Genomic DNA, 23,619 nt, shown 5'->3' on the forward strand with positions numbered 1-23,619 from the left:
CCACTGTCAGACCAGGCTTATCTACGAGTCTGTCAGCGCCTCCGCCAGGTACTCTGCTATAGTGTTACATTACAGATAGCTGTGTGTGTGTGTGTGTTGTGCAACCAAGATAGTGACGACTGTGAATATGAGATCTGTCTTTTCTTTTCACAGGTGACATCAGGACCCACTTCTCTCAGGTGCTGAATACATATGTGTGTGTGTGTGTGTTGGTTTGTATGTGTTTGTGTTTGTACAATGAGTGTGTGTTGACCGAGTGTTCTGCTTCACCAGATGTGTATCTAGCATCACAGGGAAAAACTGAGGGATTAGGGGTTTACCAGTGTGCAATATAACCTGACATACACACACACACATACACATACACACACACCGTTTTTATGAGTAACACGGAAGGTATCCTAACCTAAAATACAATGACATGCTTGACAACGGAGACTCCTCCACAAACACACACACACACACACAGACACACACACGCTCTTATAAACATGCTTAAATACTTTTGCATGCATTCCCGAGACATTCCTGCTGCCAGGATGGATCAGCAAGGGACAACATTTTTTTGAATCTCTTCCTCATGAATGCCAAAGTACATTTTTTTTAAATACTTAAAAAAAAAAAAATTTGTTGAGTTAATTGTCCCCTTTACTTTCCTGATTAATTATTTCAGCAATAACACAAATATCACCGCACAACAGTCTAGACCTCCTCACCTGAGCGCATCATATTTCATGCAGGCAGCAGCTGCTCGGATACAGTCATCTCTCTTGCGTCACACACTCTCACGCACACGTTCTCACTTTAAATCTCCCTCCCTGCTCGCCCTCTCCCTCATCGTTTCCCACCCTGCCCACTGTGCCGCCTTCCCCCCTGTGTGAGCGCTCCTCTGGCGTGGCTGTGGCGGTGGAGCGCCGACAGCGCCGAGCACCAGGAACCTGTGGGCGCTGCTACAGTGGGAAAATAAACATGCCTGACTGACGGCTTGAAACAAGTGTGTTCCCACAGGCGCAGATACGGTGCGGCGGCGCTGCCAGGTACACTGTATAAGAACACAGGTTTTGGCAGGAGGAAGGAGCTTGTACATACACGTTTAAATGATGCCATTCATGAGTAGAGCACTTATTCATGTAACCCTTTGTCTAACAAGTGTTGAGGACAGTGGAAGCAGCCAGGTTTGTATGTTCTTTATAAACATGGCAGTTTACTTCTCTGCTGCATTGATCTATTCATTAGAGATATTGTCAAGCGACAGCCAGACAACACGCAGCTGGTCAATAATCTATTCACCAGTGTGGAAATGTTTATTTAGTTGCACATACAGTGTTCTCTCTGAGTGCGTTGGCACAGCTGACGTTTGACGTGTGTAGCGGTGCCACTGTGGTTGTTCAGCCACTCTCTGTGTGTATGTTTTGGGTGGTTAACACCAGCTGTACTGGCTCGCTCTGACTCTCAGCAGGTTCACACTGGGGCTAATGCAGCGCTAGCTCTGTCTGACCTCAGAGGTTATTGTTGTTGCCAGGCCGCTCTGTGTGTGTGTGTGTCTAACAAGACATCCCTGCGGGGTCTGGCTGCACTGACCCAGCTGCAGCAGTCTGCTTCCCCTCTACACACAAACACACACACACCAGTTTTAGTCAAGGGGACATTGCATTGACCTACATTAATTTTCCAAAGCCGTACACTAACTGTGACCATGATCACTACATTACTGAGCCTCGACCCTTAATTTAACCTAATAACCAAAACTCAAGTCTTAACTGTAAAACTTAATAGTTCATCTTTTGGGGACCAGGTCTTTGTCCCAAAACGGGAGTAGAGTCCACATAAACTGTCTACAAGAACAGATTTATTTCAGAACACACACACACTCACACACTCACACACACACACACACACACACACACACACACACACACACACACACACACACACACACACACACACACACACACACACACACACACACACACACACACACACACACGTCTCTTGGTCTTCTCTATAATGTGCCATAATGGAGCACGGCTCCTCGGGCTGGGCCTCCCTGGGCCTTCCTGCTATTACATCTGAATGGGCCAGCATATGGCCTTTATGGCTGCACTGTTCTCTCTACAGGTCCCTGCAGAGAGACGCAGAGACAGAACATTTCAACTGTCACAGAGGTATAACACGGGGCGAGTTTGAAAAGTAGCCTGGTCGGGTTCAGAGTGTGTGCAAGCGTGCGTGTGTGATTGCGTGGTGTTGTTTGTGTATTTGTGTCAGAGAGAGAGCGGGGGAGAAGGAGGAGGAACATGGGGAGCGTTAAATGAAGCAATTAATAAAATCATTTTCTACCCGGCTAAGGAGATAACAGCTTGGCACAGTACCACAAACCCATCAACACAACCCCCCTCGCCTACCCACCACTCATTTCAGCTTAAGGAAGACCCACACCGTTGCCCCTGATGGACCACTAAAAGAGAGAGAGAGAGAGAGAGAGAGAGAGAGAGAGAGAGAGAGAGAGAGAGAGAGAGAGAGAGAGAGCGAGAGAGAGAGAGAGATTATGTGTATAAGAGAGAGGGATGGAAGAATATCAGTCATTTGAGTTTTCTCCTCATATTTACCTCTTGTAACACTAGAGGGCAGTGTGTAACTGCCATGAAACTACTGGACACACACACACAAACACACACACACACACACACACACAAACAGAGAGCAAGAACACAAAGCAGCCTGCATCACTGAACACAACAAACAAAGCCAGGAGGGACAGCACCACACACACACACACACACACACACACACACACACACACACACACACACACACACACACACACACACACACACACACACACACACACACACACACACACACACACACACACACACACACACACACTCTGCACACTCATTGTCATTCCTTGCTAACATTCCAGAGAGAGCGGCGGTGGCAGCAGTAGGTCTCCTGCTCGCTCACTGTATATAGCATGGCCACGCGTCAGCTCAGAGATGGGAACACACTATTCTCTCTGTGGACGCTCATGAAATGCTTACAGCCATAGGAAGGTAGCAAATGATGTAAAATATACGTTTGTTTGTTTGTTTGTGTGTGTGTGCGTGTGTGTGTGTGTGTGTGTGTGTGTGTGTGTGTGTGTGTGTGTGTGTGTGTGTGTGTGTGGTCCCCTCTTCCTCAGCTAGGAGGAGCGTTCACCTGAAGTTTAGACAGTTCGTAGCAACTTCTCACGTCTGCCCCTGAGCAGATAAAACATGCCGTATCAGAAACATGCTGCTGATAGGGATGAAGTATGAACAGCAGGAGACAAAGGCTACAGTCAAAACACTGTTTAACAGTAGGGACTGTTATCAAACAGGTCTGAACTCAGCCGAACAGGAGCAACAGTCAGACAATGGACAGAGGAGACATTTGCTCTGTAATTTCAAGTTGTCAGTTAAGGAGAATTGTAGTCGCTGTCCTCTCCAGGATAAGCAGTGATGATATGAACATAGCCTTTTCAACAGACGTGAAAAGTTGGTCCCTAAGTGTTTGTCTTTTTGTATGTCCCATTCACAGCTCTGTGAATTTCAGATATGGTAGAAATATAAGTGTTTCACTGAGCTTTTTATGCTAAATCTGTGGATGTCTTTGGTCCAGTGGTCCCAGAGTCACAGTTATGTTTCACTTCTTTGGATTTCAGCTGCAAGCAATAGGTATATTCGTTGTTTGGGGCCACATCCACCTTAGATAATTATCTTTCTGACTCTCAGTCATCCTGGATCTAAACCAAGGATCTGCTGAAGGACCAACACTGACCCTGATCAGACAGAAAATGTATGTGAGAACGCAAACAAGCGAGTCAGTTGCACTGGCTATTTTGCTGCACTTTTCCTGCCAACTCCCCCAGGCAAAATGTCTGGGTGAGCCCGTACGAGAATACAGCAGGAAAATGTTCACGAGTGGGCGTGTTGATGATGCTTTGAACACCTGACAATCGCTAAACTAGAAGAAAACAAAATATCTCAGGATGAAAAACATAGAAGATGGCAGTGAAGATGTCAACTTGGAAAGACAATGAGATGGCAGAGCTTTTGGTAATAAGGGCTGACGCTGGTGTTGATGTGCTGTAAACAAAAACACGTGATTTATACATCATGGCCTGCCTCCCGTATGCTCTACCTATAGGCACCTCCTCTTGCCTCCATGTTACAGACATGTTTCTGTTGTTGTGAACACGTCTGACCCAAACAATCTCCTGCTGCGTTCTTCATATGTGAAAGACAAAAACCATCACGTCTGCAAACAGATATCGAGATGTGACATTTGATTGCCTGTTTCTCAGTCTCCCGTTCCCTTTCTAAACCCACTTCACCTTTATGATCTGCATCTTTGTAAAACAACTGCCCAGAACAAACCCAGAGATCAGTCTTAACTTTGATAAATAGATCACAGGGAGCAGATGTCTCCTTGATTCACCATGTGGCTGCCATGTGTCAGCTTCTAACAGGTTCTTAAAGTTGTCTTTGATACCCAAGTTGCTTGTTCTTAAATGTGTAATCAAACCTAATCCTCTTGTTGTGCATTTTGGTATTGTCTCTGAAGTGCCGCAATTACCTGCAGTAAAACACACTGCCCTTGACTTTGAATTCTCTCCTCTTTTTTTTTGGCAGGAGGAGCGATTCCAGTCTAGTCAAAAGACGTCGTCCCACCCTAACTGGCTTATAGACTTAATGGAGCACATTAAGTTTTTTGAGTACCTGACATACACATGTAGATCAGTAGGTAGACAAAGAGGGATTTTTGGGGGGGCATTATTTGACAGATGGACCATAAATCTCTAAAGAGCACATCTTATCTAATTTGCTTTTCCCTGGACAGAAGCCTAATGCTCTTATTTATGCTGCTTTCTTCCAGATTTTCTTACTATCCAGTCCAAGCACGCATTTGACGCTGTAAAGAAACTACACTGCAAATCTTAGGCTACAACCATAGTTATACGTTTGAGGAATTATTATGCATGTTGTGTCCTACACTGATAGGCAAAGCTAATGTTGGTTATTTTCTTCCGGAAGAGGTTTCATGTGATAGGAGCCCGACGAAATCAGCAGAGGCTACGTCATGAACGAAAAGACCCAATGAGCAAGCAGCGTGTCTACGTCATTGTTTACTAACATCTCCATCTCTGTCCCTCCAGACTAAAAGCGTTCAAGTTTTCAAACTAAAACCGGGCCGGCAGTGTTTCCAAACTTCTCGGAATTAGCCGCTCTAAAACTGTATCCGTAGTAGTGGCAATGCGTTTTCAAACCAAATCGTAGTAGTGTGGATGTAGCCTTAATGTTTTCTACTTCAGCGTTGTCCACGTAGCAGATGGGAGGTGAATCCATCAACTGTCCACTTTTGTCATCAGCTGGTATTTTTGTGATCTCTGAAAGACTTTTCCGAAATCTCGTCGTCCTCTCTTCTCCCACGCTTTCTTTTCCTCCTCCTCATTGTCATTAACTCCGTCTCTTCCTGCTCCAACACCCCCCTCACCCACCCAGCACCCCCCTCGTCCTCTCCCCCCCTCTGCTTGTCCTCCCCAGAGGGCCATGATGCAGCAGCGATGGACTTTCTCAGAGAAGAGATGGCTTATATGGCAAATGCAAACACTTGCAGCCTTTATTCTCTTTTCTTTTCCCTGCCTAAATCATGTCTTTCTCTTTATCATCCTTCTCTTTCGCTGCAGGAGACCGATGTCAGGCTCGTCTTCTGAGCTACATATTAGGGGAGCATAGGAGCGGACCATCCCCTCCTACCTCCACCTCCATTTTCCTTCACTGCCTCCTCAACCTTCTCTCCCAGGACTGTAGCCAATAACAGTGTTGGGGTCACCTATCCTAATTACAGCGCTAGTGCAACTGGGGGAAAGAAATTTTTTTTTAAAGTCTGCAACAGACACACACTCGCGGAGAGTGCATGCAAACAGTTCACACACAACAGAGTCGGTGAGTAAGCATGTGTCACTGAGGCAGTGTGTGCGAGAGCGAGAAAATAATAGTTTCAAAGACAAGGGAAACAGAGAGAGTGAGAAAATGTCATGGAGAGGAATGCCAGGCGTACGAAGGAGAGAGGGAAAGGTGGCGAGAGAACGCCGACCCAGAGATGAGAGATGACTAAAGAACACAGGAAATTCATTTTAACTAGATACAATCCATTCATAAGTCTGCCTTGAAAGCAGTGTTCACATTAATAAACATTTCAGTCTTTCGCACTCAGTTTCATTGTGTTGTCGTCGGCAGCCGGACAATGACAATAAAGAATCTTGAATCTCTAGCATACAAACATGGACATTTCACACTGTCATTTAACTGACCTCACCTCCAGTGTGTCTCTGAGCAGAGAGAAGTAAAATCTGTGGGAGGGAATGTTGAATGAAATTCCCCTTCACCTGCATCTATAAATGAGCTATAGAAAACTCAGTAGCCTTTCAGTGCGTATTCCAAACATCACTTTACCAAGGAGTGAGCGTCAGCTACATAAGACGGGAGTCTGTGTATTTCAGCTGTGGTTGAAGTTGAAAAATACCATATGATATAGCTCAGACACATTAAAGGGTAGATATATAAAATTTAAAAGTCTGGCCCTCCTCCATGTTAGTGGATGGGAAATGGATTAAACTAAAAAGTCAAAGTACATGTCAAATACATTTTTCACGACAATGGTTTCTGTGATTTTAAGTCATTCTTATGACACTGATGTTTCAAGTGCTCTTTTTTCTGGTAAGTTTAGTTTTAAAAAGTAATTTGATGCTATAAAAAAACAGGGTGAAACGTCATGATTGACAGCGGAGACTGGCTCATGATTGGTCTAACATGTGTATCGATGAGACTTTGCTGCTGTGGCTCCATCCCCTGATCACTACTGGGCAGTCTCAGGCTCCAAATGCACAATACGGCAGCTTTCATATCCAGGATATTGTGGCTTCATTTGTGGACAGTGGGAGGCAGTGGAGAGGCATCTTTATTGACAGTCTGTGGTCCCTCCCTGTGAGACCATTGGCCCTCCCAACGTTTATAAAGAGAGATAGCTCCACATCACATCGGCAAACATGAAAACCAGGTGGACGCCAACTTTTCACTCCTTTTTCAGCACTCTGATGTCTTTCAGAGAACAAAATGTTGTCAACACACCGGTCACCTGCCACCTGACACCATGGTGCTGTTAAACCCCAACCATCATGACGACCTCATTTATTTTCCTCCAGTCTATGCAGCATGCTACACACAACATGGCATGGCTAGGCTTCAAATTTTAGACATGCTAACTAGCTACTAGCCACCATACATGCCCGCTGAGACTTTGCTAACTTTGTGGCTGCAAAAGGATACAGCATCTCCAATATAAAAACAACACAACCAGGCGTCTCACAGAGGAGCACCAATACATTGTCGCACGGCAGCTATGTGGATAGTTTTTTGGTTCTCCTGTTCCCAGGGTCACTTTATTCAGTTGTCTGTTTAGATGCAACTTTCACTGGGCTTCAAATCTCTTTACTGAGAGCAGGGAGGAAGGGGGTTGTTGTGGCTGAAAGGAGAATAGAGGTGTGGCTGACGAAGCATTTATTTTAGTCAGAGATGCTGAAGCTAGTGCGACACCTAGAGGCAGCGAATCTCGTATTTATATAACCTGATCCTCTGTGCCTCTACCCAGTGTACTTTTTATACCAGTACGTTTTACTGAGAAGAGAAGAGAAGAGAAGAGAAGAGAAGAGAAGAGAAGAGAAGAGAAGAGAAGAGAAGAGAAGAGAATAAAGCGTCTTTGAATCTACCCCCTCTTTCTTCTGCGTGTCTCCTCTCTACCCATCCTGCCTGTCTGTCTATCTGTCTGTCTGTCATGCACACAGGGTCTATTTATGGAAAGTAATGTCGCTCACGCAACACCATCAGATAGCTTTCTCTCTGCCCTGCTCACTGCTCATATATCATTAACATTCTCTGCGACCCCAGAACACACGCACACGCACACACGCACACACACACACACACACACACACACACACACACACACACACACACACACACACACACACACACACACACACACACACACACACACACACACACACACACACACACACACAATCTGCACAGCGCACGACATGCTGCCAATCAGCCGGTACAAGACAATGCAGGCAAATCGCTCTACAGTTTCACGTTGTATGTACTAATACATCAAGCATAACCAAGTAAATACCCAGTAGAAGTAAATATATAAAACATGCTCAGTCATTTTCAGTATGTAAAGCATAATGGCAATTTGTTATTATTTTGTTACATAAGAAGAACAATAACCTATACTACAGACGTTGACATTTACGCAGGTATTAGAGTTCCAACAAATTATTACTTATAATTCTGTTTTATTAATAATTTAGTGAAATTAGTGACAAAGCCCTCATCTTTGACGTCATCAAATCCCATATTTTGTTTTACCAGAGCCACATGATATTTCACACTTTTTTGCTTGATAAATTAAATGAAGTATAACTAATTATCCAAATTTCGGGCTATTAATTTTCTCAATTTCTCTGATAAGGTGACGAATAATTTCAGTACTACCACGTTTAGCTGTGAGGACTGCAACGTTTGTCACCACATTTTAAATAAGAGCTCTCAAGATTTTTGGGGAAATCAAATGAGCTTTCTAGCATTACATTTTAAATGAGAACACTGGTACAGTAAATATAAAACTACACACAGCAGCTTATTCGATTATGTGTAATAAAACCACCCATCATTTCAAAAAATGGGGTCTAACATATATTTTTCGTGACCCTTTGGTCAGAGTAAGGTTTGCTGTTTCCCCCTGTTTCCAGTCTTTGTGCTAAGCTAAGCTAACTGGCTGATGGTGGTAGTGTCCTTCACCTTCTCATGTGTCACTACAATCAAAAGAAAATGTTCTACCTGTTCTGATAAAACAGACACAGCCAGCTATATACATTTGAATTCATAAAAATGCTAATAATTTAATATTTGCAAATGATTTGCAGCTACTTTTTTACTCAAACAATCATCATGACAGCAAAATTTCAATCGAGACATTAAAATGTACTTAAAGAAGTAAAATCTTTGAGTGAATTTAATTTTACATTTTGCTTTTCACCCTCAGCGATTCTATATTTGTAGGTTCAGATGTTTCAAAACCTAAATTTTGAAAGTTAGTTTAATGAGTGTCAAAGTGTCAAATAAGGCTTGTGTGTGTGTGTGTGTTTTATATATTTACTTCTACTGGGTATTTACTTGGTTATGCTTGATGTATTAGTACATACAACGTGAAACTGTAGAGCGATTTGCCTGCATTGTCTTGTACCGGCTGATTGGCAGCATGTCGTGCGCTGTGCAGATTGTGTGTGTGTGTGTGTGTGTGTGTGTGTGTGTGTGTGTGTGTGTGTGTGTGTGTGTGTGTGTGTGTGTGTGTGAGTGTGTGTGTGTGTGTGTGTGTGCGTGTGCGTGTCTGAGAGGAGAGAGTGATGGAAACACAGAGGGAGAGGAGAGTGTGTGTGTTTGTGACCTCCTCAGCCTCTGAGACAGCCTTCAGAGAACAGTGATGACAGCAGGAATTAGTGAAGCAACACAAACCAGAGAAAATAGCCTCCTCTCCTCTCCTCTCCTCTCCTCTCCTCTCCTCAACAACATTTTGTATTTGTGCAAAACACATTGTATTAGAAAAAAAACCCTTGTCAGTCTGTCAGCACATCATCACAGCATCAGGCAGAGGACGAGGAGTTAACAATCCCAGCGTGGACATATGGGACGGAGGCAGAGAGACAGAGAAGGGAACACATCTGGACAGGGATTAGGACAGCTAAAGAGGCTAAAAAAGGAGGAGGAGACAGAAGGATAGGCTTAGCGGTGGAAAGGGGAGGGGTGGAGGCGCTGTCGGGGTGTGTGTGTGTGTTTGTGTGTGTGAAGGTGGGGGTGGGTGAGGGATAAAGTCAGAGAGAAAGTTCTTTTTCTTACTTGAAAGAAGCCCGGAGGCATGGGTCCCCCTGGCATGCCATCGTTGGGTGGCATGTTGCCCATCACTGGACTGGGGGCAGCGGCCGCACTCTGAAAGAAAAAAGAAAAACAGATATATTTTCAGTGAGTGTTGGGGGCGGAACTCAGACAAAACAGCAACCAGCGGGGTGTTAAAATAATCCTGAGATATTATTCGCCATAAAACTTCCAACCCTGATTACACAAATGTTTATCGATAGCTGATTACGATATGATTATCCGGTCTCAGGGATAATAATTATTGTTTCATTAAGGACTCAAAACCACCTTGTGAAGATGCAGATTTCAGAGACACATTAAGGCTTCTGCTTCCTGTGAACCAGTTTGTGCAACGCCACAGACAAATGGATTGATCCTTTTCAGGACAAGCTTGAAAATGGGGCAAGAAGCTGTCAGCTGCAGACACTTATGAACTGGGAGAAGAATACAAACACAGCACTCCTGGTTCTTTCATAGGAGGGCAACTGCTTCCCGACCTGTTCACATTTGCTCTACTTTGTTGAGATGTTTGTTGACCTAAAAACCATATGTGACAAAGTGCAAACTGTATATTTTAGTTCTCCATGTTAAAAGTCAACTTTTACTTAATATTGACATCAATACTGATACTGTTTGTACACAAAACACTTGTTTTTCCATTTCATCTCTTGACTAATTTCAGAAATCTTTGTCTGTCTTTGGCTCACATGTCTCGAGAAGCGTTCATCTTATCAGCTTCACACTTGTCATGTGTATTGTTAAGGGCCCAGGGAAGTGCAGTGTCGAGTTTGGTGCGATTTGGACATGGGATAGGTTCAGTATGAATAAACTTTGAATAAACAGGAGACCAGCGCTCTGTAGCAGCGGTGGCTGGGACTCGTCAATTTAAGTGACGTTGTCGATCAGAACAAAAGGCGCATTCACGACAACTGATTCTCCAGTTCAGGTTCTCTGTACAGAGTAGAGCTACACCAGACTTTGAATAAACTGGTGAACAGCTCTCTGTGCAGGAGCAGTGGTGCAGCTTCGGGGTTCTGTGGACTGAGACCAGCAGCCGGTCTTTATTTGCCACGGCTCAATTACTGCAGGTCACTTTTACAGTTTGAGTAACAAAGCCGCAACCAGCATCACCACAGGCCAAGCAAACAGTCCAGGTTTACAATGTGCACTGCAGTAATATACAATACTGCCAAACAACGGATTTCCTCTTGACTTTGGAACAAGACATTTCTCATCAAAGTACTAATCCATCCATCATCTATATCGCTTCTCCTTTGAGCGATGCATCAGGAGCTGGAGCCAATCCCATCTGACGTTGGGTGAGAGGCAGAGTACACCCCAGAGGTCGCAAGCGAAACACAGAGCCAACATACAGAGACACACAACCAGTCACACTCACATTCATACCTGTGGTCAAATTACAATCTCAGATTAACCTAATTCAAATTAGAAAGTTTCCACTGTCAACTTTCAGAACTTGATATTTTATTATACTCTCTGCAAAAGACTAATTCCATTAGGTCAAAGTAGTGAGGTCTGTTACTGAGACCACGATCTTCATGTTTCCACTCGTTTCTGTTCGTCTGTTTATTTGTCAGCAGGAAAAGGTACTTGAACCAATTTGCTCCAGACTTTTAGTGTTGACGTATGAGTTTGTTGAATTTGGAGCAGATTATCAGAATACTTCATTTTACTATTTTTATTAGAGCTAGAAAGACATGTAGGATTGTTTGGCCTTGGTGGAGGTATGCGCTCTGCTGAGTGCCATTCTCGTTGGATTTTGTTAAATTCTAAACACTGCTTTGGACCCACTTCACATTGATGCATAATGTACAAAAAAAGACGTAAATCAATATTGCCATCTTTGATTCATACAACAGACTTCATTCCCGTACTGCAACCCTGTTTGAATTTGGCCTCCAAATATATTTCTGGCAATATTTCCTTCATCCTTGCTCTCAATTATAATGATTTTCAACATCGCAGGAGAAGACAGATGTGACAGCCGCTGCTCTGCTTTTCTTCTGAGGCAGCGAGGCTGACAGTCGGTGTTTGGTCATGACTGCTTTGTCAGGGTTTGATATTCACACATGACCAGAGCGACGAGAGAGAGAGAAAAAAACAAGAAAATTACAATGAGGACAAATTTTAGCCATGTGTGGAGCAACACTACATGCTACAGGATGTTCCCAACACTGGGGGAGACGGATTATAAAGGTACAAACAGCCCTGTTCTGTTCTGTGCTGTTGCACTGTCCTCGGGAATTACAACAGTACTGGTTAAATGCTCAAACACTTAAATTAACAAATCTTACGTAAATAATAACAATACGATAGAATATAAATGGCAAATCTTCTGTGACATTTCTCCAAATGAGGGAACAGACAATGGTTTGCATCCTACATCTTACAACAATCAGCATTGGTCTAACAATGACCACAGTCTTTCCCTCACCATCAACATAACAGCTTAAAGCTACAATATGTAACTGTGGCCACTAGGGATCTCGAAATCGAAACAATAACAAAAGACCCAGTTTGATGATGTCGAGAAGCAGCGTGGGACGATAGCCGCTGTTTTCTTCATCATCATAACCGATGAAAATCTACCTGACGCGACTCGGGAGCAAATCATGATCACAGATGAGGTCATGTATTAAAGTTTTATTCACGATTTACAGCAAATAGCAATGAATAATCGTGATCCATTACAAGTGACCAATACAAACTGTAGGGGGATAAAACAGTCGACTAGCTAACTGTGTGGTTTTCCTTCGTCATATGACGTATGCCTCGGAAGTTATAGCGGAGGTGGGCTTCCTGGGTTTGAACTGGGTTTGAACATTGTTGGACACATTTTAGATAATATACACAAGTATACAAAATATATAACATGGGTGTAGTCATTTTTTAGACATTTTAATGAAGAATTGTTACGTATTATATCTTATATTATATGGACGTGGCAGGTTGTAAAAGGCTCATATGAATCATTATGTTGATTACTGAGGAGGACTTGTTGCACAATCAGAGAGGGACCAATGACGCATTAATAGTTTTATATCCGTTTCATAAAATCTGTTCTCGACTGAACAATCACAGACACACACACACACTGTGATCTCCCCCTCCCCCACTGTAACTAAAGCTTCACTCACTTTCAGAGCAAACAATCCCTCCATCCCTCGGCTGACTGGCATGGCCCAGACACTAACTAACAGGCCCCGGGGCCAGGAGACAGTACCACACACACACATACACACACACTGCACTGCACTGGTAAGAGGGTGTGAATCTGTGGGACTCTCTGAACAAAACATAAGAGACTCACAGAGTGTGGACATGGACATCCACTATAGTCAGATGCAAGAAGAAAGGAAAGACAGAGAGATGAGTGTGAGAGAGAGAGAAAGAAAAAGAAGGGGGAGAGGGAGCGAGAGAGAGAGAGAGAGAGAGAGAGAGTTTCTTCCAGACTTCAAAGTAGACAAGCGTAGAAAGGAAAAAGGCAAGAAGACGCAAGTACAGAAAGGAGCCCCCAACTTGCAGGCAATGCCTCCTGCACCACACATTTGTCAGTTATGATGATGATAAATTCAATATATATCAAATATGAGGACTTGTAATCAAAAAATTCAAAATGGTGGATGAGGGTTAACCAGAGTAAGTGGACATTAACTGATATGAGGCGATGCACAGTATTTTCCCTGATTTTCTACATTTTCTAGAGGGTCCATGTGGCACGGTGGTCTGAAATGTGTGAAAAGTGGTCGCAATGGCCCTGATTTGATTCCAGCACTGGTCTTCAGCTATACATCGTCTCTGCTCATGTTTCAAATCTAATCCACTGTCAAATTCTGGCAAAACTGCTAATAAATTATGTAAAAAAAATTCCAAGATGATTTTCTGAAGTGCATCATATTCTGTGTAACTGAGACCCAGATCAGGACCAGAGTCTGACCCTGTCAACTGGGTTTTATTTGAAATCATAATAGTCACTGGATAAAATGTATTGTTGCTTATTAGTTCTCTCACAGTTTGGTCTACTGGGGTCTATCTGAATGGCCTTGGATAGTTTTGGAAAAAGGACCTCTATACAATAGACATAATAACACTGTGAAATTAATTTGATGGGTGTAACAACTTTGCACATAATCCAACAAAAACTAACCTCAACTGGACCCTATTTAGAGCTGCTGTCAGACAATGGGGGAGTAGAAACAATAGGCTAAATGCTTCATTATTACACATATGTACGCACACAAATACAAACATATGCGCATAGTTAACCAGCCGTGCTGTAACAGAGAGCATTACTGTATCAGCAGAGAAAAGGAAATGAAAATAAGAAAAGGAAGAGTGACGACCAGAGATGGCAGGATGAACGGCAGGGCATCTCAGGGAAAGGAGGAAGAGTGAATGGAAATGGTGCTGGCATGTAGGCTAAGTGTGCGTGTGTGTGTGTGTGTGTGTGTGTGTGTGTGTGTGTGTGTGTGTGTGTGTGTGTGTGTGTGTGTGTGTGTGCGTGCGTGAGTGCGTGAGTGCGTGCGTGCGTGCGTGCGTGCGTGCGTGCGCGTGTGTCTCAGCCAGCCAACGAGGCTCCACAGTACTCAGGTGAAGCAGCAGCAAAAGGCCCCTTCTCCTAGTTGCCATGGCAACCCCGACCTCAGCTCCTGCTCTCCAGTGCCCATTAAAACCCTCAGGCCGTCAATCATCAGCATGGCCAGGGAGCAGGGAGAGAGCGAGCGAAAGAGAGAGAGAGAGGGGGACAGAGAGAGAGCATGGAAGAGAGAAAAATGAAAAGAAAAGAGAGAGAGGGAGTGAAGACGAGACAAAAAGAAAAGAGATGGAGTTTAAAGCAGCCTGTGGCTTTTGATAGCTGCCCTGTTTGCCACCGCTATCTCCCTCTTTTTCTCTCCCCGCACACAAACAAACCCGATACACAATACCTGCACAGTGTTAACACGTCACACATCACACTCCTCTTTCTCACTCGTTCTCCACACCAACGTAAACCATCCACTAAAGAAAAAATCAGGGCTACATTTCTTAACATCCCCTTTAATCACAAATTTTTATTCAAGTTATCCTCATTTGGCATCTGGCTTCATGTCATGATTTTGCTTGTTCACAACAAAAAATCTTAAGCGTAAACCATCCATCTATTCTGGAAAAAGAGCGGCAACGTCAGAGGGTAGTTAAATTAAATTAAATTTAAATGCTTCTACATTGTGACGTGTAGATAGAATGGTAAAATCCTTATGTAGTTATTAAAAGGGCATTTTTTATTTTTCATTATTACTATTTCCTGTAGCAGAAGGGGTCTGCTCTCCTTTGGCCCCTGGTTGTGATCCTCTTTAGCTCTATGGTGGAGCCTGGCTAACTGGACGGCCCACAGACAGTGAGTGAGAGGCTCTATCTGTGCAGAGATCAGACCTCGGCTTCCAGGGGGTAATGGATCTGCTGTTATCTGGGTACAGACAAGCAGGCCAACACACTGCTACCTGCTGGCCACAACAACACAGATACCAACCTGTTAGTGTGTGTGTGTCTGGGTGTGGGTACTTGCACAGATATCTTTGTGAGGACCATTTTGAGCCTTGAACTTACGGACTGAGGACCTTTTGGCCAGTCCTCACTTTCTGACCCAATTTCAATGGGCTGTTTGAAGACTTAGGTTGTTGGGTTAGTTGGGATGGTTGAGGTTAGGGGTAAGGGGCGAGTGCATGCATTATGCCAACGAGTGTCCTCACTGAGTATAAGGATGTGTGTGTGTGTGTGTGTATGTGTGTGAGAGAGAGATAGAGAGAGAGAGAGAGAGAGAGAGAGAGAGAGAGAGAGAGAGAGAGAGAGAGAGAGAGAGAGAGAGAGAGAGAGAGAGAGAGAGAGCGAAGGGCTCAGTCTGGGACAGAAACACAAACCCAGGACATTTGACAAAAATCAATGCTCCTCTTCCTCCTGAATCATCAGTACTTCAAAATGTTCTCTTACATCTTCACTTCTTAATTCACCAAATTTGGCTAAATTAAGAGTCTATATAGGGTATTGTTACACATACATGTGCACTTGTTTTAAAGTTTTAAAACCTAACTTAACCATGACCAATTCATGCCTAACCCTAACAGACAATTAACATCTTAGCCCGAACTTTAACCAGGAGCTCAGAAATGAAGTTGTTTCTCATTAGGACTGGGCTCTGGTCCCCATGAGGTCAAATGGTCCTGACAAGGTCAGTGTTTATGCTTTAAAAAGTCCTAAAGAGACAAAACAAGTCCTTACACACACACACACGGTCCTGTCCATCTCTTTCAGGAGCGTACATTATTCACATGTGTGTCTCTTTCTTCTGTTTATTTCTGCTTTATTCTCTCTTTTTCTCTCCGTCTGCTCCACAGCTGCACAACAAAGCACAAACTGTGATTACTGCTGAAAAGCAGACGGGTTGAAGCTGTTGATGTAAAGAACTTGTCCTTGATGTGCGAGGGCTACAGAGAAAGAGTGAGGCTCATTCAGTAAGAAGACTGATTCTTCTGTTAAAACACACACATGTGGTCTGTAAAGGTATAACCATGAAACGTGTTCATGCATGAATGAATACTCCATTGTGTGTCTAAACATGCAGTTTCTCTGGGCTGATTTGCAGATAAACTGTTTCATCAGGCCTGCAGTGCCTCACACATCTCTGGATTTTCCAAAACCAAACCAGGAATTCCACTCCACGCCTCTCCTGACTGTCATCGCCCTCGCCTCCCAACTCCCTCGTTTGTCCCTCTGTCACAGCCCTCCTTCTCCTCCTCTCCCCTCAGCTTCAAGTGCTCCAATAACTCTGTCAGTGAAGTCAACTCTATAAAGATTAGCAGAGAGGCAGGAGTGTGTAAGCAGGCCTGCCGGCCGACAGACAGGTCTAATCGATGGAGGACGGAGAGCAGCGTGGCTGCTCTGCCAGGAACCTGACTCCCAAACCTGCCACATGGAAATGCCTTGAATGGCAGATACATACGCATAGAGTCATGCACCCCAATATACATTGTGACTATGCAGGAATGTACTGTACATACTTCATACACACACACACACACACACACACAAATGCATGCACCCCAATATACATTGTCACTATGCAGGAATGTACATATTTCATATACACACACAGACACACATGCATGCACACACACACACACACAAACACACACACACACACACTCATGCCAATACACACTGTGAGTATGCTTGGGAATGTACTGTACATACTTTATACACACACACACACACACACACACACCGCTGTGTGGCAGCTGTTATGTCAATCAGGTGAATTAATTACCAGTAAACAAATCTGCTTGGGATCCCCCCACAGAACACGCACAAACCCAAACAAACACACACACACACATACACATTTCCCTCCTCCCCCTACAAATTATCTCCTCCCAGCATCAGGGCCCCTGGAGCTTCCTCTCAGCTACCCAGGCACCGCTATGAGCTGGAAGCCCAGAGGAGAGGCACTGTGGCTGGGGGATGTCGCCCTGCCTCTCCCCCTCTGCCGCCGCAGAGCACCTGCCGTAACTCCCGCTGCTGCCTCTTAGGCCAACCAATCAGCCTATGGCAATTTACACAGAGGACCTAACAGCAAAGATAGCACATTCCTGAGTGAAGACGGGGAAACAAAAACACTTGTGCACATATAGTAAACATGCACACAGGAGCAGACACATGAAACTGCTCTGAGATGAAAAGAACCACATGCAGAAGCACAGACAACTCAGCTTGTCGACTGCTGTGGGCTGACGCAACACATTACAGACAAATACACTGAAATAAATAAACTGCACACAAAAACATTTCTGGGTTTTATTAAAACCCCAACATTTTGTACAGTATAGAGGCTTATGAACATGTTGGACTTTGCTTCACATAAAACTACGAAAACAAAAAAATCAAAGAATAGGAAAGATTGTGAAGGGGTGTGTGTGTGCGCGTGTCTCCCACAGTCTCAACGTCCAGAGTTCAATCTGTATATTTACAAAGTCTGCTTCAGTCTCCCCCACAAGACCAACACAGTTCAGTTCAAACCTGTTCAAACAACGAAAAACAGATGCAACAAAAATAATCTGTTCCGGGTTTTACCACAAAATCTTCATAAACCAACAACTCAGGACAGTAAACAGAAGGAGAAGCTTCTGTGTCGCTACAAGAACAACAGCGTTCCTATATACAATATGTGCAGGACACAGGGTTCCATCGATGGTCAGATTGGTCAGTCAGTCGGGCATAAACTGGCTGGCAGCTCCAGTGAAAATCCATAAGGAATAAACAATCCACCTGATGATTTCCTCCTGACTCTGACTTTAGAGACGAGGCGTAGACTTTACAACGCACTTCTTTAAAGGTAAAACTGAAGAATCCTCTCCGACCTCCACACTCACTCATTGCTCTGCAGCTACTAGTCACTTCTGTGTGTCGGTTCAGATTACGAGGGGTTGTGGTTCCCGGGGTTGTGATCGGAGTGTGAATGGAAAAACATACGAACAAACGCAACAGGCTGCATCGGCTGCTGTGGCAGCGTGTGGGGTTGGACAGGGAGACGTGCCGCGGTTCCATCTTTGCGTATCGTGAACTGAAACCGTGGACGTCTGGACCGTGATTTCGATTTTGGCACGAGAATTTTTACAGCCCTAGTTTTTAGCAACTCCGGCTCAGATCGGCAGTGATGGAAACATCTGGGTGAACGTGCTAATTTCTTCTTCTTGTTGCTGAGGCTGCATTTTTTTCTCCACAACAATATGATGCCCATTAAGTTTTTTCTTTGTATCGTGCAAAATGCTACACTAGCGACGTGAGAGCTTCTCAGCTTCGGGCTCATTCATGACGTCGAATATGACTCAGCGGGGGAAAGAAAACAGAAACGAGAAACTCCTAATTTAGGTGTAAAAGAGCAATTGTTCAACTAACTTATCCAACATAATTAATCAAGTCATTTATTAGGCCACGGTGCCAAATGTTGTGTCTACATAATATATTTCAGCTTCTGAAGATTTTACAGTTTTGTTAAATGGAAAATCTTTGCTTTTTAGACATTTGTTGAAACAAATTTGTTTGTTTCGTTGTAAATTTACTAGGGTTGAATTTGGTTCTGAGAAATTGTGTAAACAAGTCAACAAAAGTGACACAAACATGCATAAACTGTAAATAGCACACTGATGTAAACTAATGTAGTAGCTGGCCTCCTGACATACACACACACACACACACACACACACATCCCAAAAGCTTTTATTGGCGGTGTCGGTGGTTAATGACCGAAGGTTGGCGATGGCCTGCTGCTCGCTCTGGTGACCCTTTCTAACACAGGTCCCCCCTGCTGGCACTGCTCTTTAATTACACACACACACACACACACACACACACACACACACACACACTAACACGAGTGCACATACACACACAGATATGTGGCCCCCCTACCCGTGGCCTTTCACTCCCTCATTAGGCAGTTGGTGTTGGGTGGAAAGCCACAAGAGAACCAGAGGACAGGGTGTCATGATGATGATGATGGTCCACACACAAACACACACATGCACACTCACAGACACACACCCAGTGTTGTACATGCACTCAGAGCTATATGCCTAATTGAAGGTTATTAATGCTGCTAATTAGGGAATAATAAAAAGCTAAGAGCTTTGAGACAAAACCTAATGTGGACAATACAGTAGAAGAATAAAAGGTGTGTTTGTCTGAGAGATGGATGGGAGTGGGGGAGGTGGATAGAAGAGGGTGATGTGATTTTATCATGCTCCATCTCCCTCTTGTCCTCTGAAATAGATGGCTGGTGTCATGCCACCGCGGCTCTTATTCACTGAATCAAGAAGTGGGATCTGTCTCCAGCAGGGCTTCAGTCACCACAGCGCTCTGCAGGTCAGAGAGGGCTGCAGATCAGGACGGAGCGGGTAGATCATCCACTGAAAGGCCACTTCACAGGTGACGGCACACAAACACACACAGAGTCACCCTTAAACACTTCAGACAAGCTAAATGGGATTTCTACATGTATTCCATTGCTTTTTAGGAAAGGTGGAAACATAACGTGTTCTCAAGTTAGTGCCACAGAATCAAAGAGCAAACGTAACAATCCCACAGGCAGAAGTCCATTATAAAGGAACCACACATCACTTCTGCTCATGCAATGCCACCACACGACATGTTGCATTTTTGCCAACCAGGCGAGATGCCCACTGTTTGCAGCTACAAAACCTCAACCTCCTCCGCGGCTTTCATTGTCACTTTCACTCTTTCCACCTACACGTATAAAACCCACAACAGGAAAGCAACAGGTTCACAGCTGGGGACGGAATAATGTTTAATCCTGGGAGAAGTTGTGGGAAAGATACCAAAAAAGGTACGTAAATAATATAAACAATTCATCACCCACCCAAACAAAATACACAGAATACACAGAACATCTCACACTGATGGTTAATACCAGCAATAGGACCCAACAGTGGAATTTACCTTTAAACACATGATTCGGGTGCACACATACACACACTGACGTACACAGTGCGTATGAACTGTATAGCATCTTCTGGCCAAGAAGATCTCAAATGAAACACTAAGAGTCGGAGTGCGGTGCCACAGATCCAACGTCGGTGCAAACAATAGCTTGGGCATGTCCTCAGAACGGACCGGAGACTGCTCGGAGATTAACACCCGCTAAGCTCCTTTCCGAAATTGCGAGTATACCTGCTGACATCCCCATATCTGTTTATATTCATTTGTTGTAGGTTTGGACACGTTTGTCAATTCTATATGTTAAAAATATAAACAATGACATAGAATAAGATGTTGAATGGCAATAATCAATCAATACATGTCTGTGGACATAAAACATGTCACGTTGGGGACATCCATATGACCTGTGGTTGTATTTCTGGCTGTGATCAGACAGACTTAAGCCCAGCGTGAAAACCTCACAGCTGTCACAGTCATTTGAAAGGGGCTTTTGACATCAGTGTGACGTCATGTTGCAAAATGAAACGCTGCTTTCTGCCCGAGCGCCTGCAAAGACACTGACCACGTAATTACAATGTCTCCAGGTCACATCCCGTCAGTGATGATATGTTCTGTGTTCAGTAGTTTTGCACCATAGCATGACACACTGTCAGGAATCAGTGAAAGTGTCTCTATGAGCCAGTTATTTAGGATTTACTTAGATATTAAAGTTGTAAACCTTTTTCAACATGTCTCCTACATTAAGTCTTAAACAGCACATGTATCTGTGCTGGCGGAAAGATGCTGCCCAATAGTTTTACTGCAGTTTGACAAACCTACAGACTCACTTTCACACTTGCTACTGTTGGAATCTGCTGCAGCTCAAACTTTGCCAAGATTTAATAATATAACATAACACTTTATCAGCCAGACCTCCTACGGGACTATTAAAAATGAAAAGAGTCTCTGGCAACCTTGTTAGCAATATCTACCTCCCCCTTATTCTTTGGCATTCTTTCATATTCTCCCGCTCACTTCTTTTTTTTTGTCTCTGTCTCTCTTTTTCTCGTGTTATGCTCACACAACTGGATTTTATTTCTGCAGAGCAGAGAAGGTGCAAGATGAAAAGGAGAGGGAAGTGGTGGTGCCGTCTACTGTGAACATAAAAAAAAGGGAGTGAGCAGGCGGATGAGTTTCAGCCGGGATGCACACATTCCATAGTGCCTGAAGCAACGTGGAGGACCTCAAAGCTGTAGCCAGACGTCTTTAGCAGTTAAAGAATTACCATATATTATCCTGCAGAATGTGGTAATATTGAAAATGAGCTGAGTAAACACCGTGCTGGAGGGAATAAAAAGTCCAGTCACAGCCAAAAGTGATTTTTATTCTGTGCTACTGTAACAATAGATGAACGCCTGCACATTTGACATTCAGTCCAGATTCTCACCCCTTCCACTCTGAGCCCAGTGTGTGTGTGTGTGACACTCTAGTTTAGCGAACAACAGCAACAGACCAGACATTTAAAACCATCTCACGCCAGTCTGATCCACTCACCCTATTTCTATTTCAGTGTATGTGTGCGTCTGTCTGTCTGTCTGTCTGTCTGTCTGTCTGTCTGTCTGTGTGTCTGTGTGTCTGTGTGTGTGTGTGTGTGTGTGTGTGTGTGTGTGTGTGTCAAGCCAGGCAGGAAGAGGCATTCTCATAGGAACAGTCCTCCTGAGTGCCAGACATTTGGGGGTTGGGCATGTGAGACACACTCACCCACACTACCAATTTCCATTTTGTATCCCAGTGGCACCACCATGTGAACCATGTCCACCTCAAAGTCATGACTGATGCGATTTAATTACTTTGATAAATATAGAGATTCACATGAAGCTTTTACAAGTGCACTGCGTTACAGTGCCCAGAAATCAAAATAATAACTTTCATGTCAGTGAACACAACTTTTAACAGAGATGCCTGCATTTTCACAATTGAAAAGGGTCCGATTTTATGCATCTGAGTAAAAAACTCAGTAGACTGCATACCTTATGAAACCACATTAAGTTCACTATCGATCTACATTTTTCTCTGAGAAAGTGCAATGTTAATGCAAGTGAAAAAAAAATCCTCTATCTATCCCCTGATCCGGATTCAAACCTAAATTTAAAGTCTTCTTCACTAACCCATACTACAAAAAATGCACAATTACACGCATGCACACCAAAACATTTTTACATTTAAATCCAGCGATTCCACGCCCCAGCGTACAAAGCCGCTCAGAATAAGCACATTAGATTGAACATGCTTGCCACAGTTGACATATAGACATGTTAAGTAGCATCTGTCCTCTCAAAACACTTTTCAGATTTCTAAAAGCCAAGTTTAGTCCATTCAGCTGGTCCTGGTGTTAGTCAGGTACCAGCCTTAAACCCAGTGGCCTCGAGGACCCAGGAGCCAAACAGCACCTAACCCTGTCTCCTGCCCAACAGGAGGAGGAGGAGGAGGAAGACGAGGTGGAGGAGGTGAGGGGAGACAGCAAACCACATTCCCAAGACAATGGACAGTCTGTGGGACTTGCCGAGACTTTGAAGGCCCCGGGGCATGGCGAGGAGGAGAGAAAATTGAGAAAGAAAAGCAGGAGGAAAAGAGAGAGAGAGAGAGAGAGAGAGAGAGAGAGAGAGAGAGAGAGAGAGAGAGAGAGAGAGAAGCAAAATAAGGGAGTAGGTGTAAGAGAAAGGGAGTACTGGCACTGATAAAGGCTGATATGGGGAAATGGGACAGAGAGGGACCTTCCAGTAACACAAGGAAAAAAGACCAAGACAGAGAAGGAGGGAAAAACAGACTTTTATTGCTATTACTTTAGTTCTTCTGGTGTGAACTTATGCTACCTTCATGTCACATCAAATGAACCATAAACATGATCAGCCAGGAGGGAGAAAAAACCTTTATATCAACCTCTTATTCCAGGGTTTCCCCCAGAAAACTGTCAAAGCATTAGTCAAGTCAAACTGACGTCTTTAACAGCCTCACTCTTTGCTGTCGAAACAGGGCCACTGCTCTTTTTATTGGAAGTTTGATCTTTTGTGTCATAAAGTTGCATTAATGTTGTATCATAGTTAGTGAAGGTTGTCTCTCCTGTCTCTACTAA

General features: G+C 43.9%; 1 protein-coding gene across 2 annotated transcripts in view; it reads right to left on the minus strand.

Moving 5' to 3' along the window:
• Positions 1 to 23,619, minus strand: part of ssbp4 (single stranded DNA binding protein 4) — an 89,697-nt gene that overhangs the window by 13,961 nt on the left and 52,117 nt on the right. For both annotated transcript variants that reach the window (XM_034584280.1, XM_034584281.1), the window contains exon 5: positions 9,981 to 10,070. In XM_034584280.1, coding sequence (XP_034440171.1) covers positions 9,981 to 10,070 — 90 coding nt within the window. The remainder of the gene's footprint in view (positions 1 to 9,980; positions 10,071 to 23,619) is intronic.

This window comes from Hippoglossus hippoglossus, chromosome 4 (genome assembly GCF_009819705.1).
Source record: "Hippoglossus hippoglossus isolate fHipHip1 chromosome 4, fHipHip1.pri, whole genome shotgun sequence".
NCBI classification, from domain to species: Eukaryota; Metazoa; Chordata; class Actinopteri; order Pleuronectiformes; family Pleuronectidae; genus Hippoglossus; species Hippoglossus hippoglossus.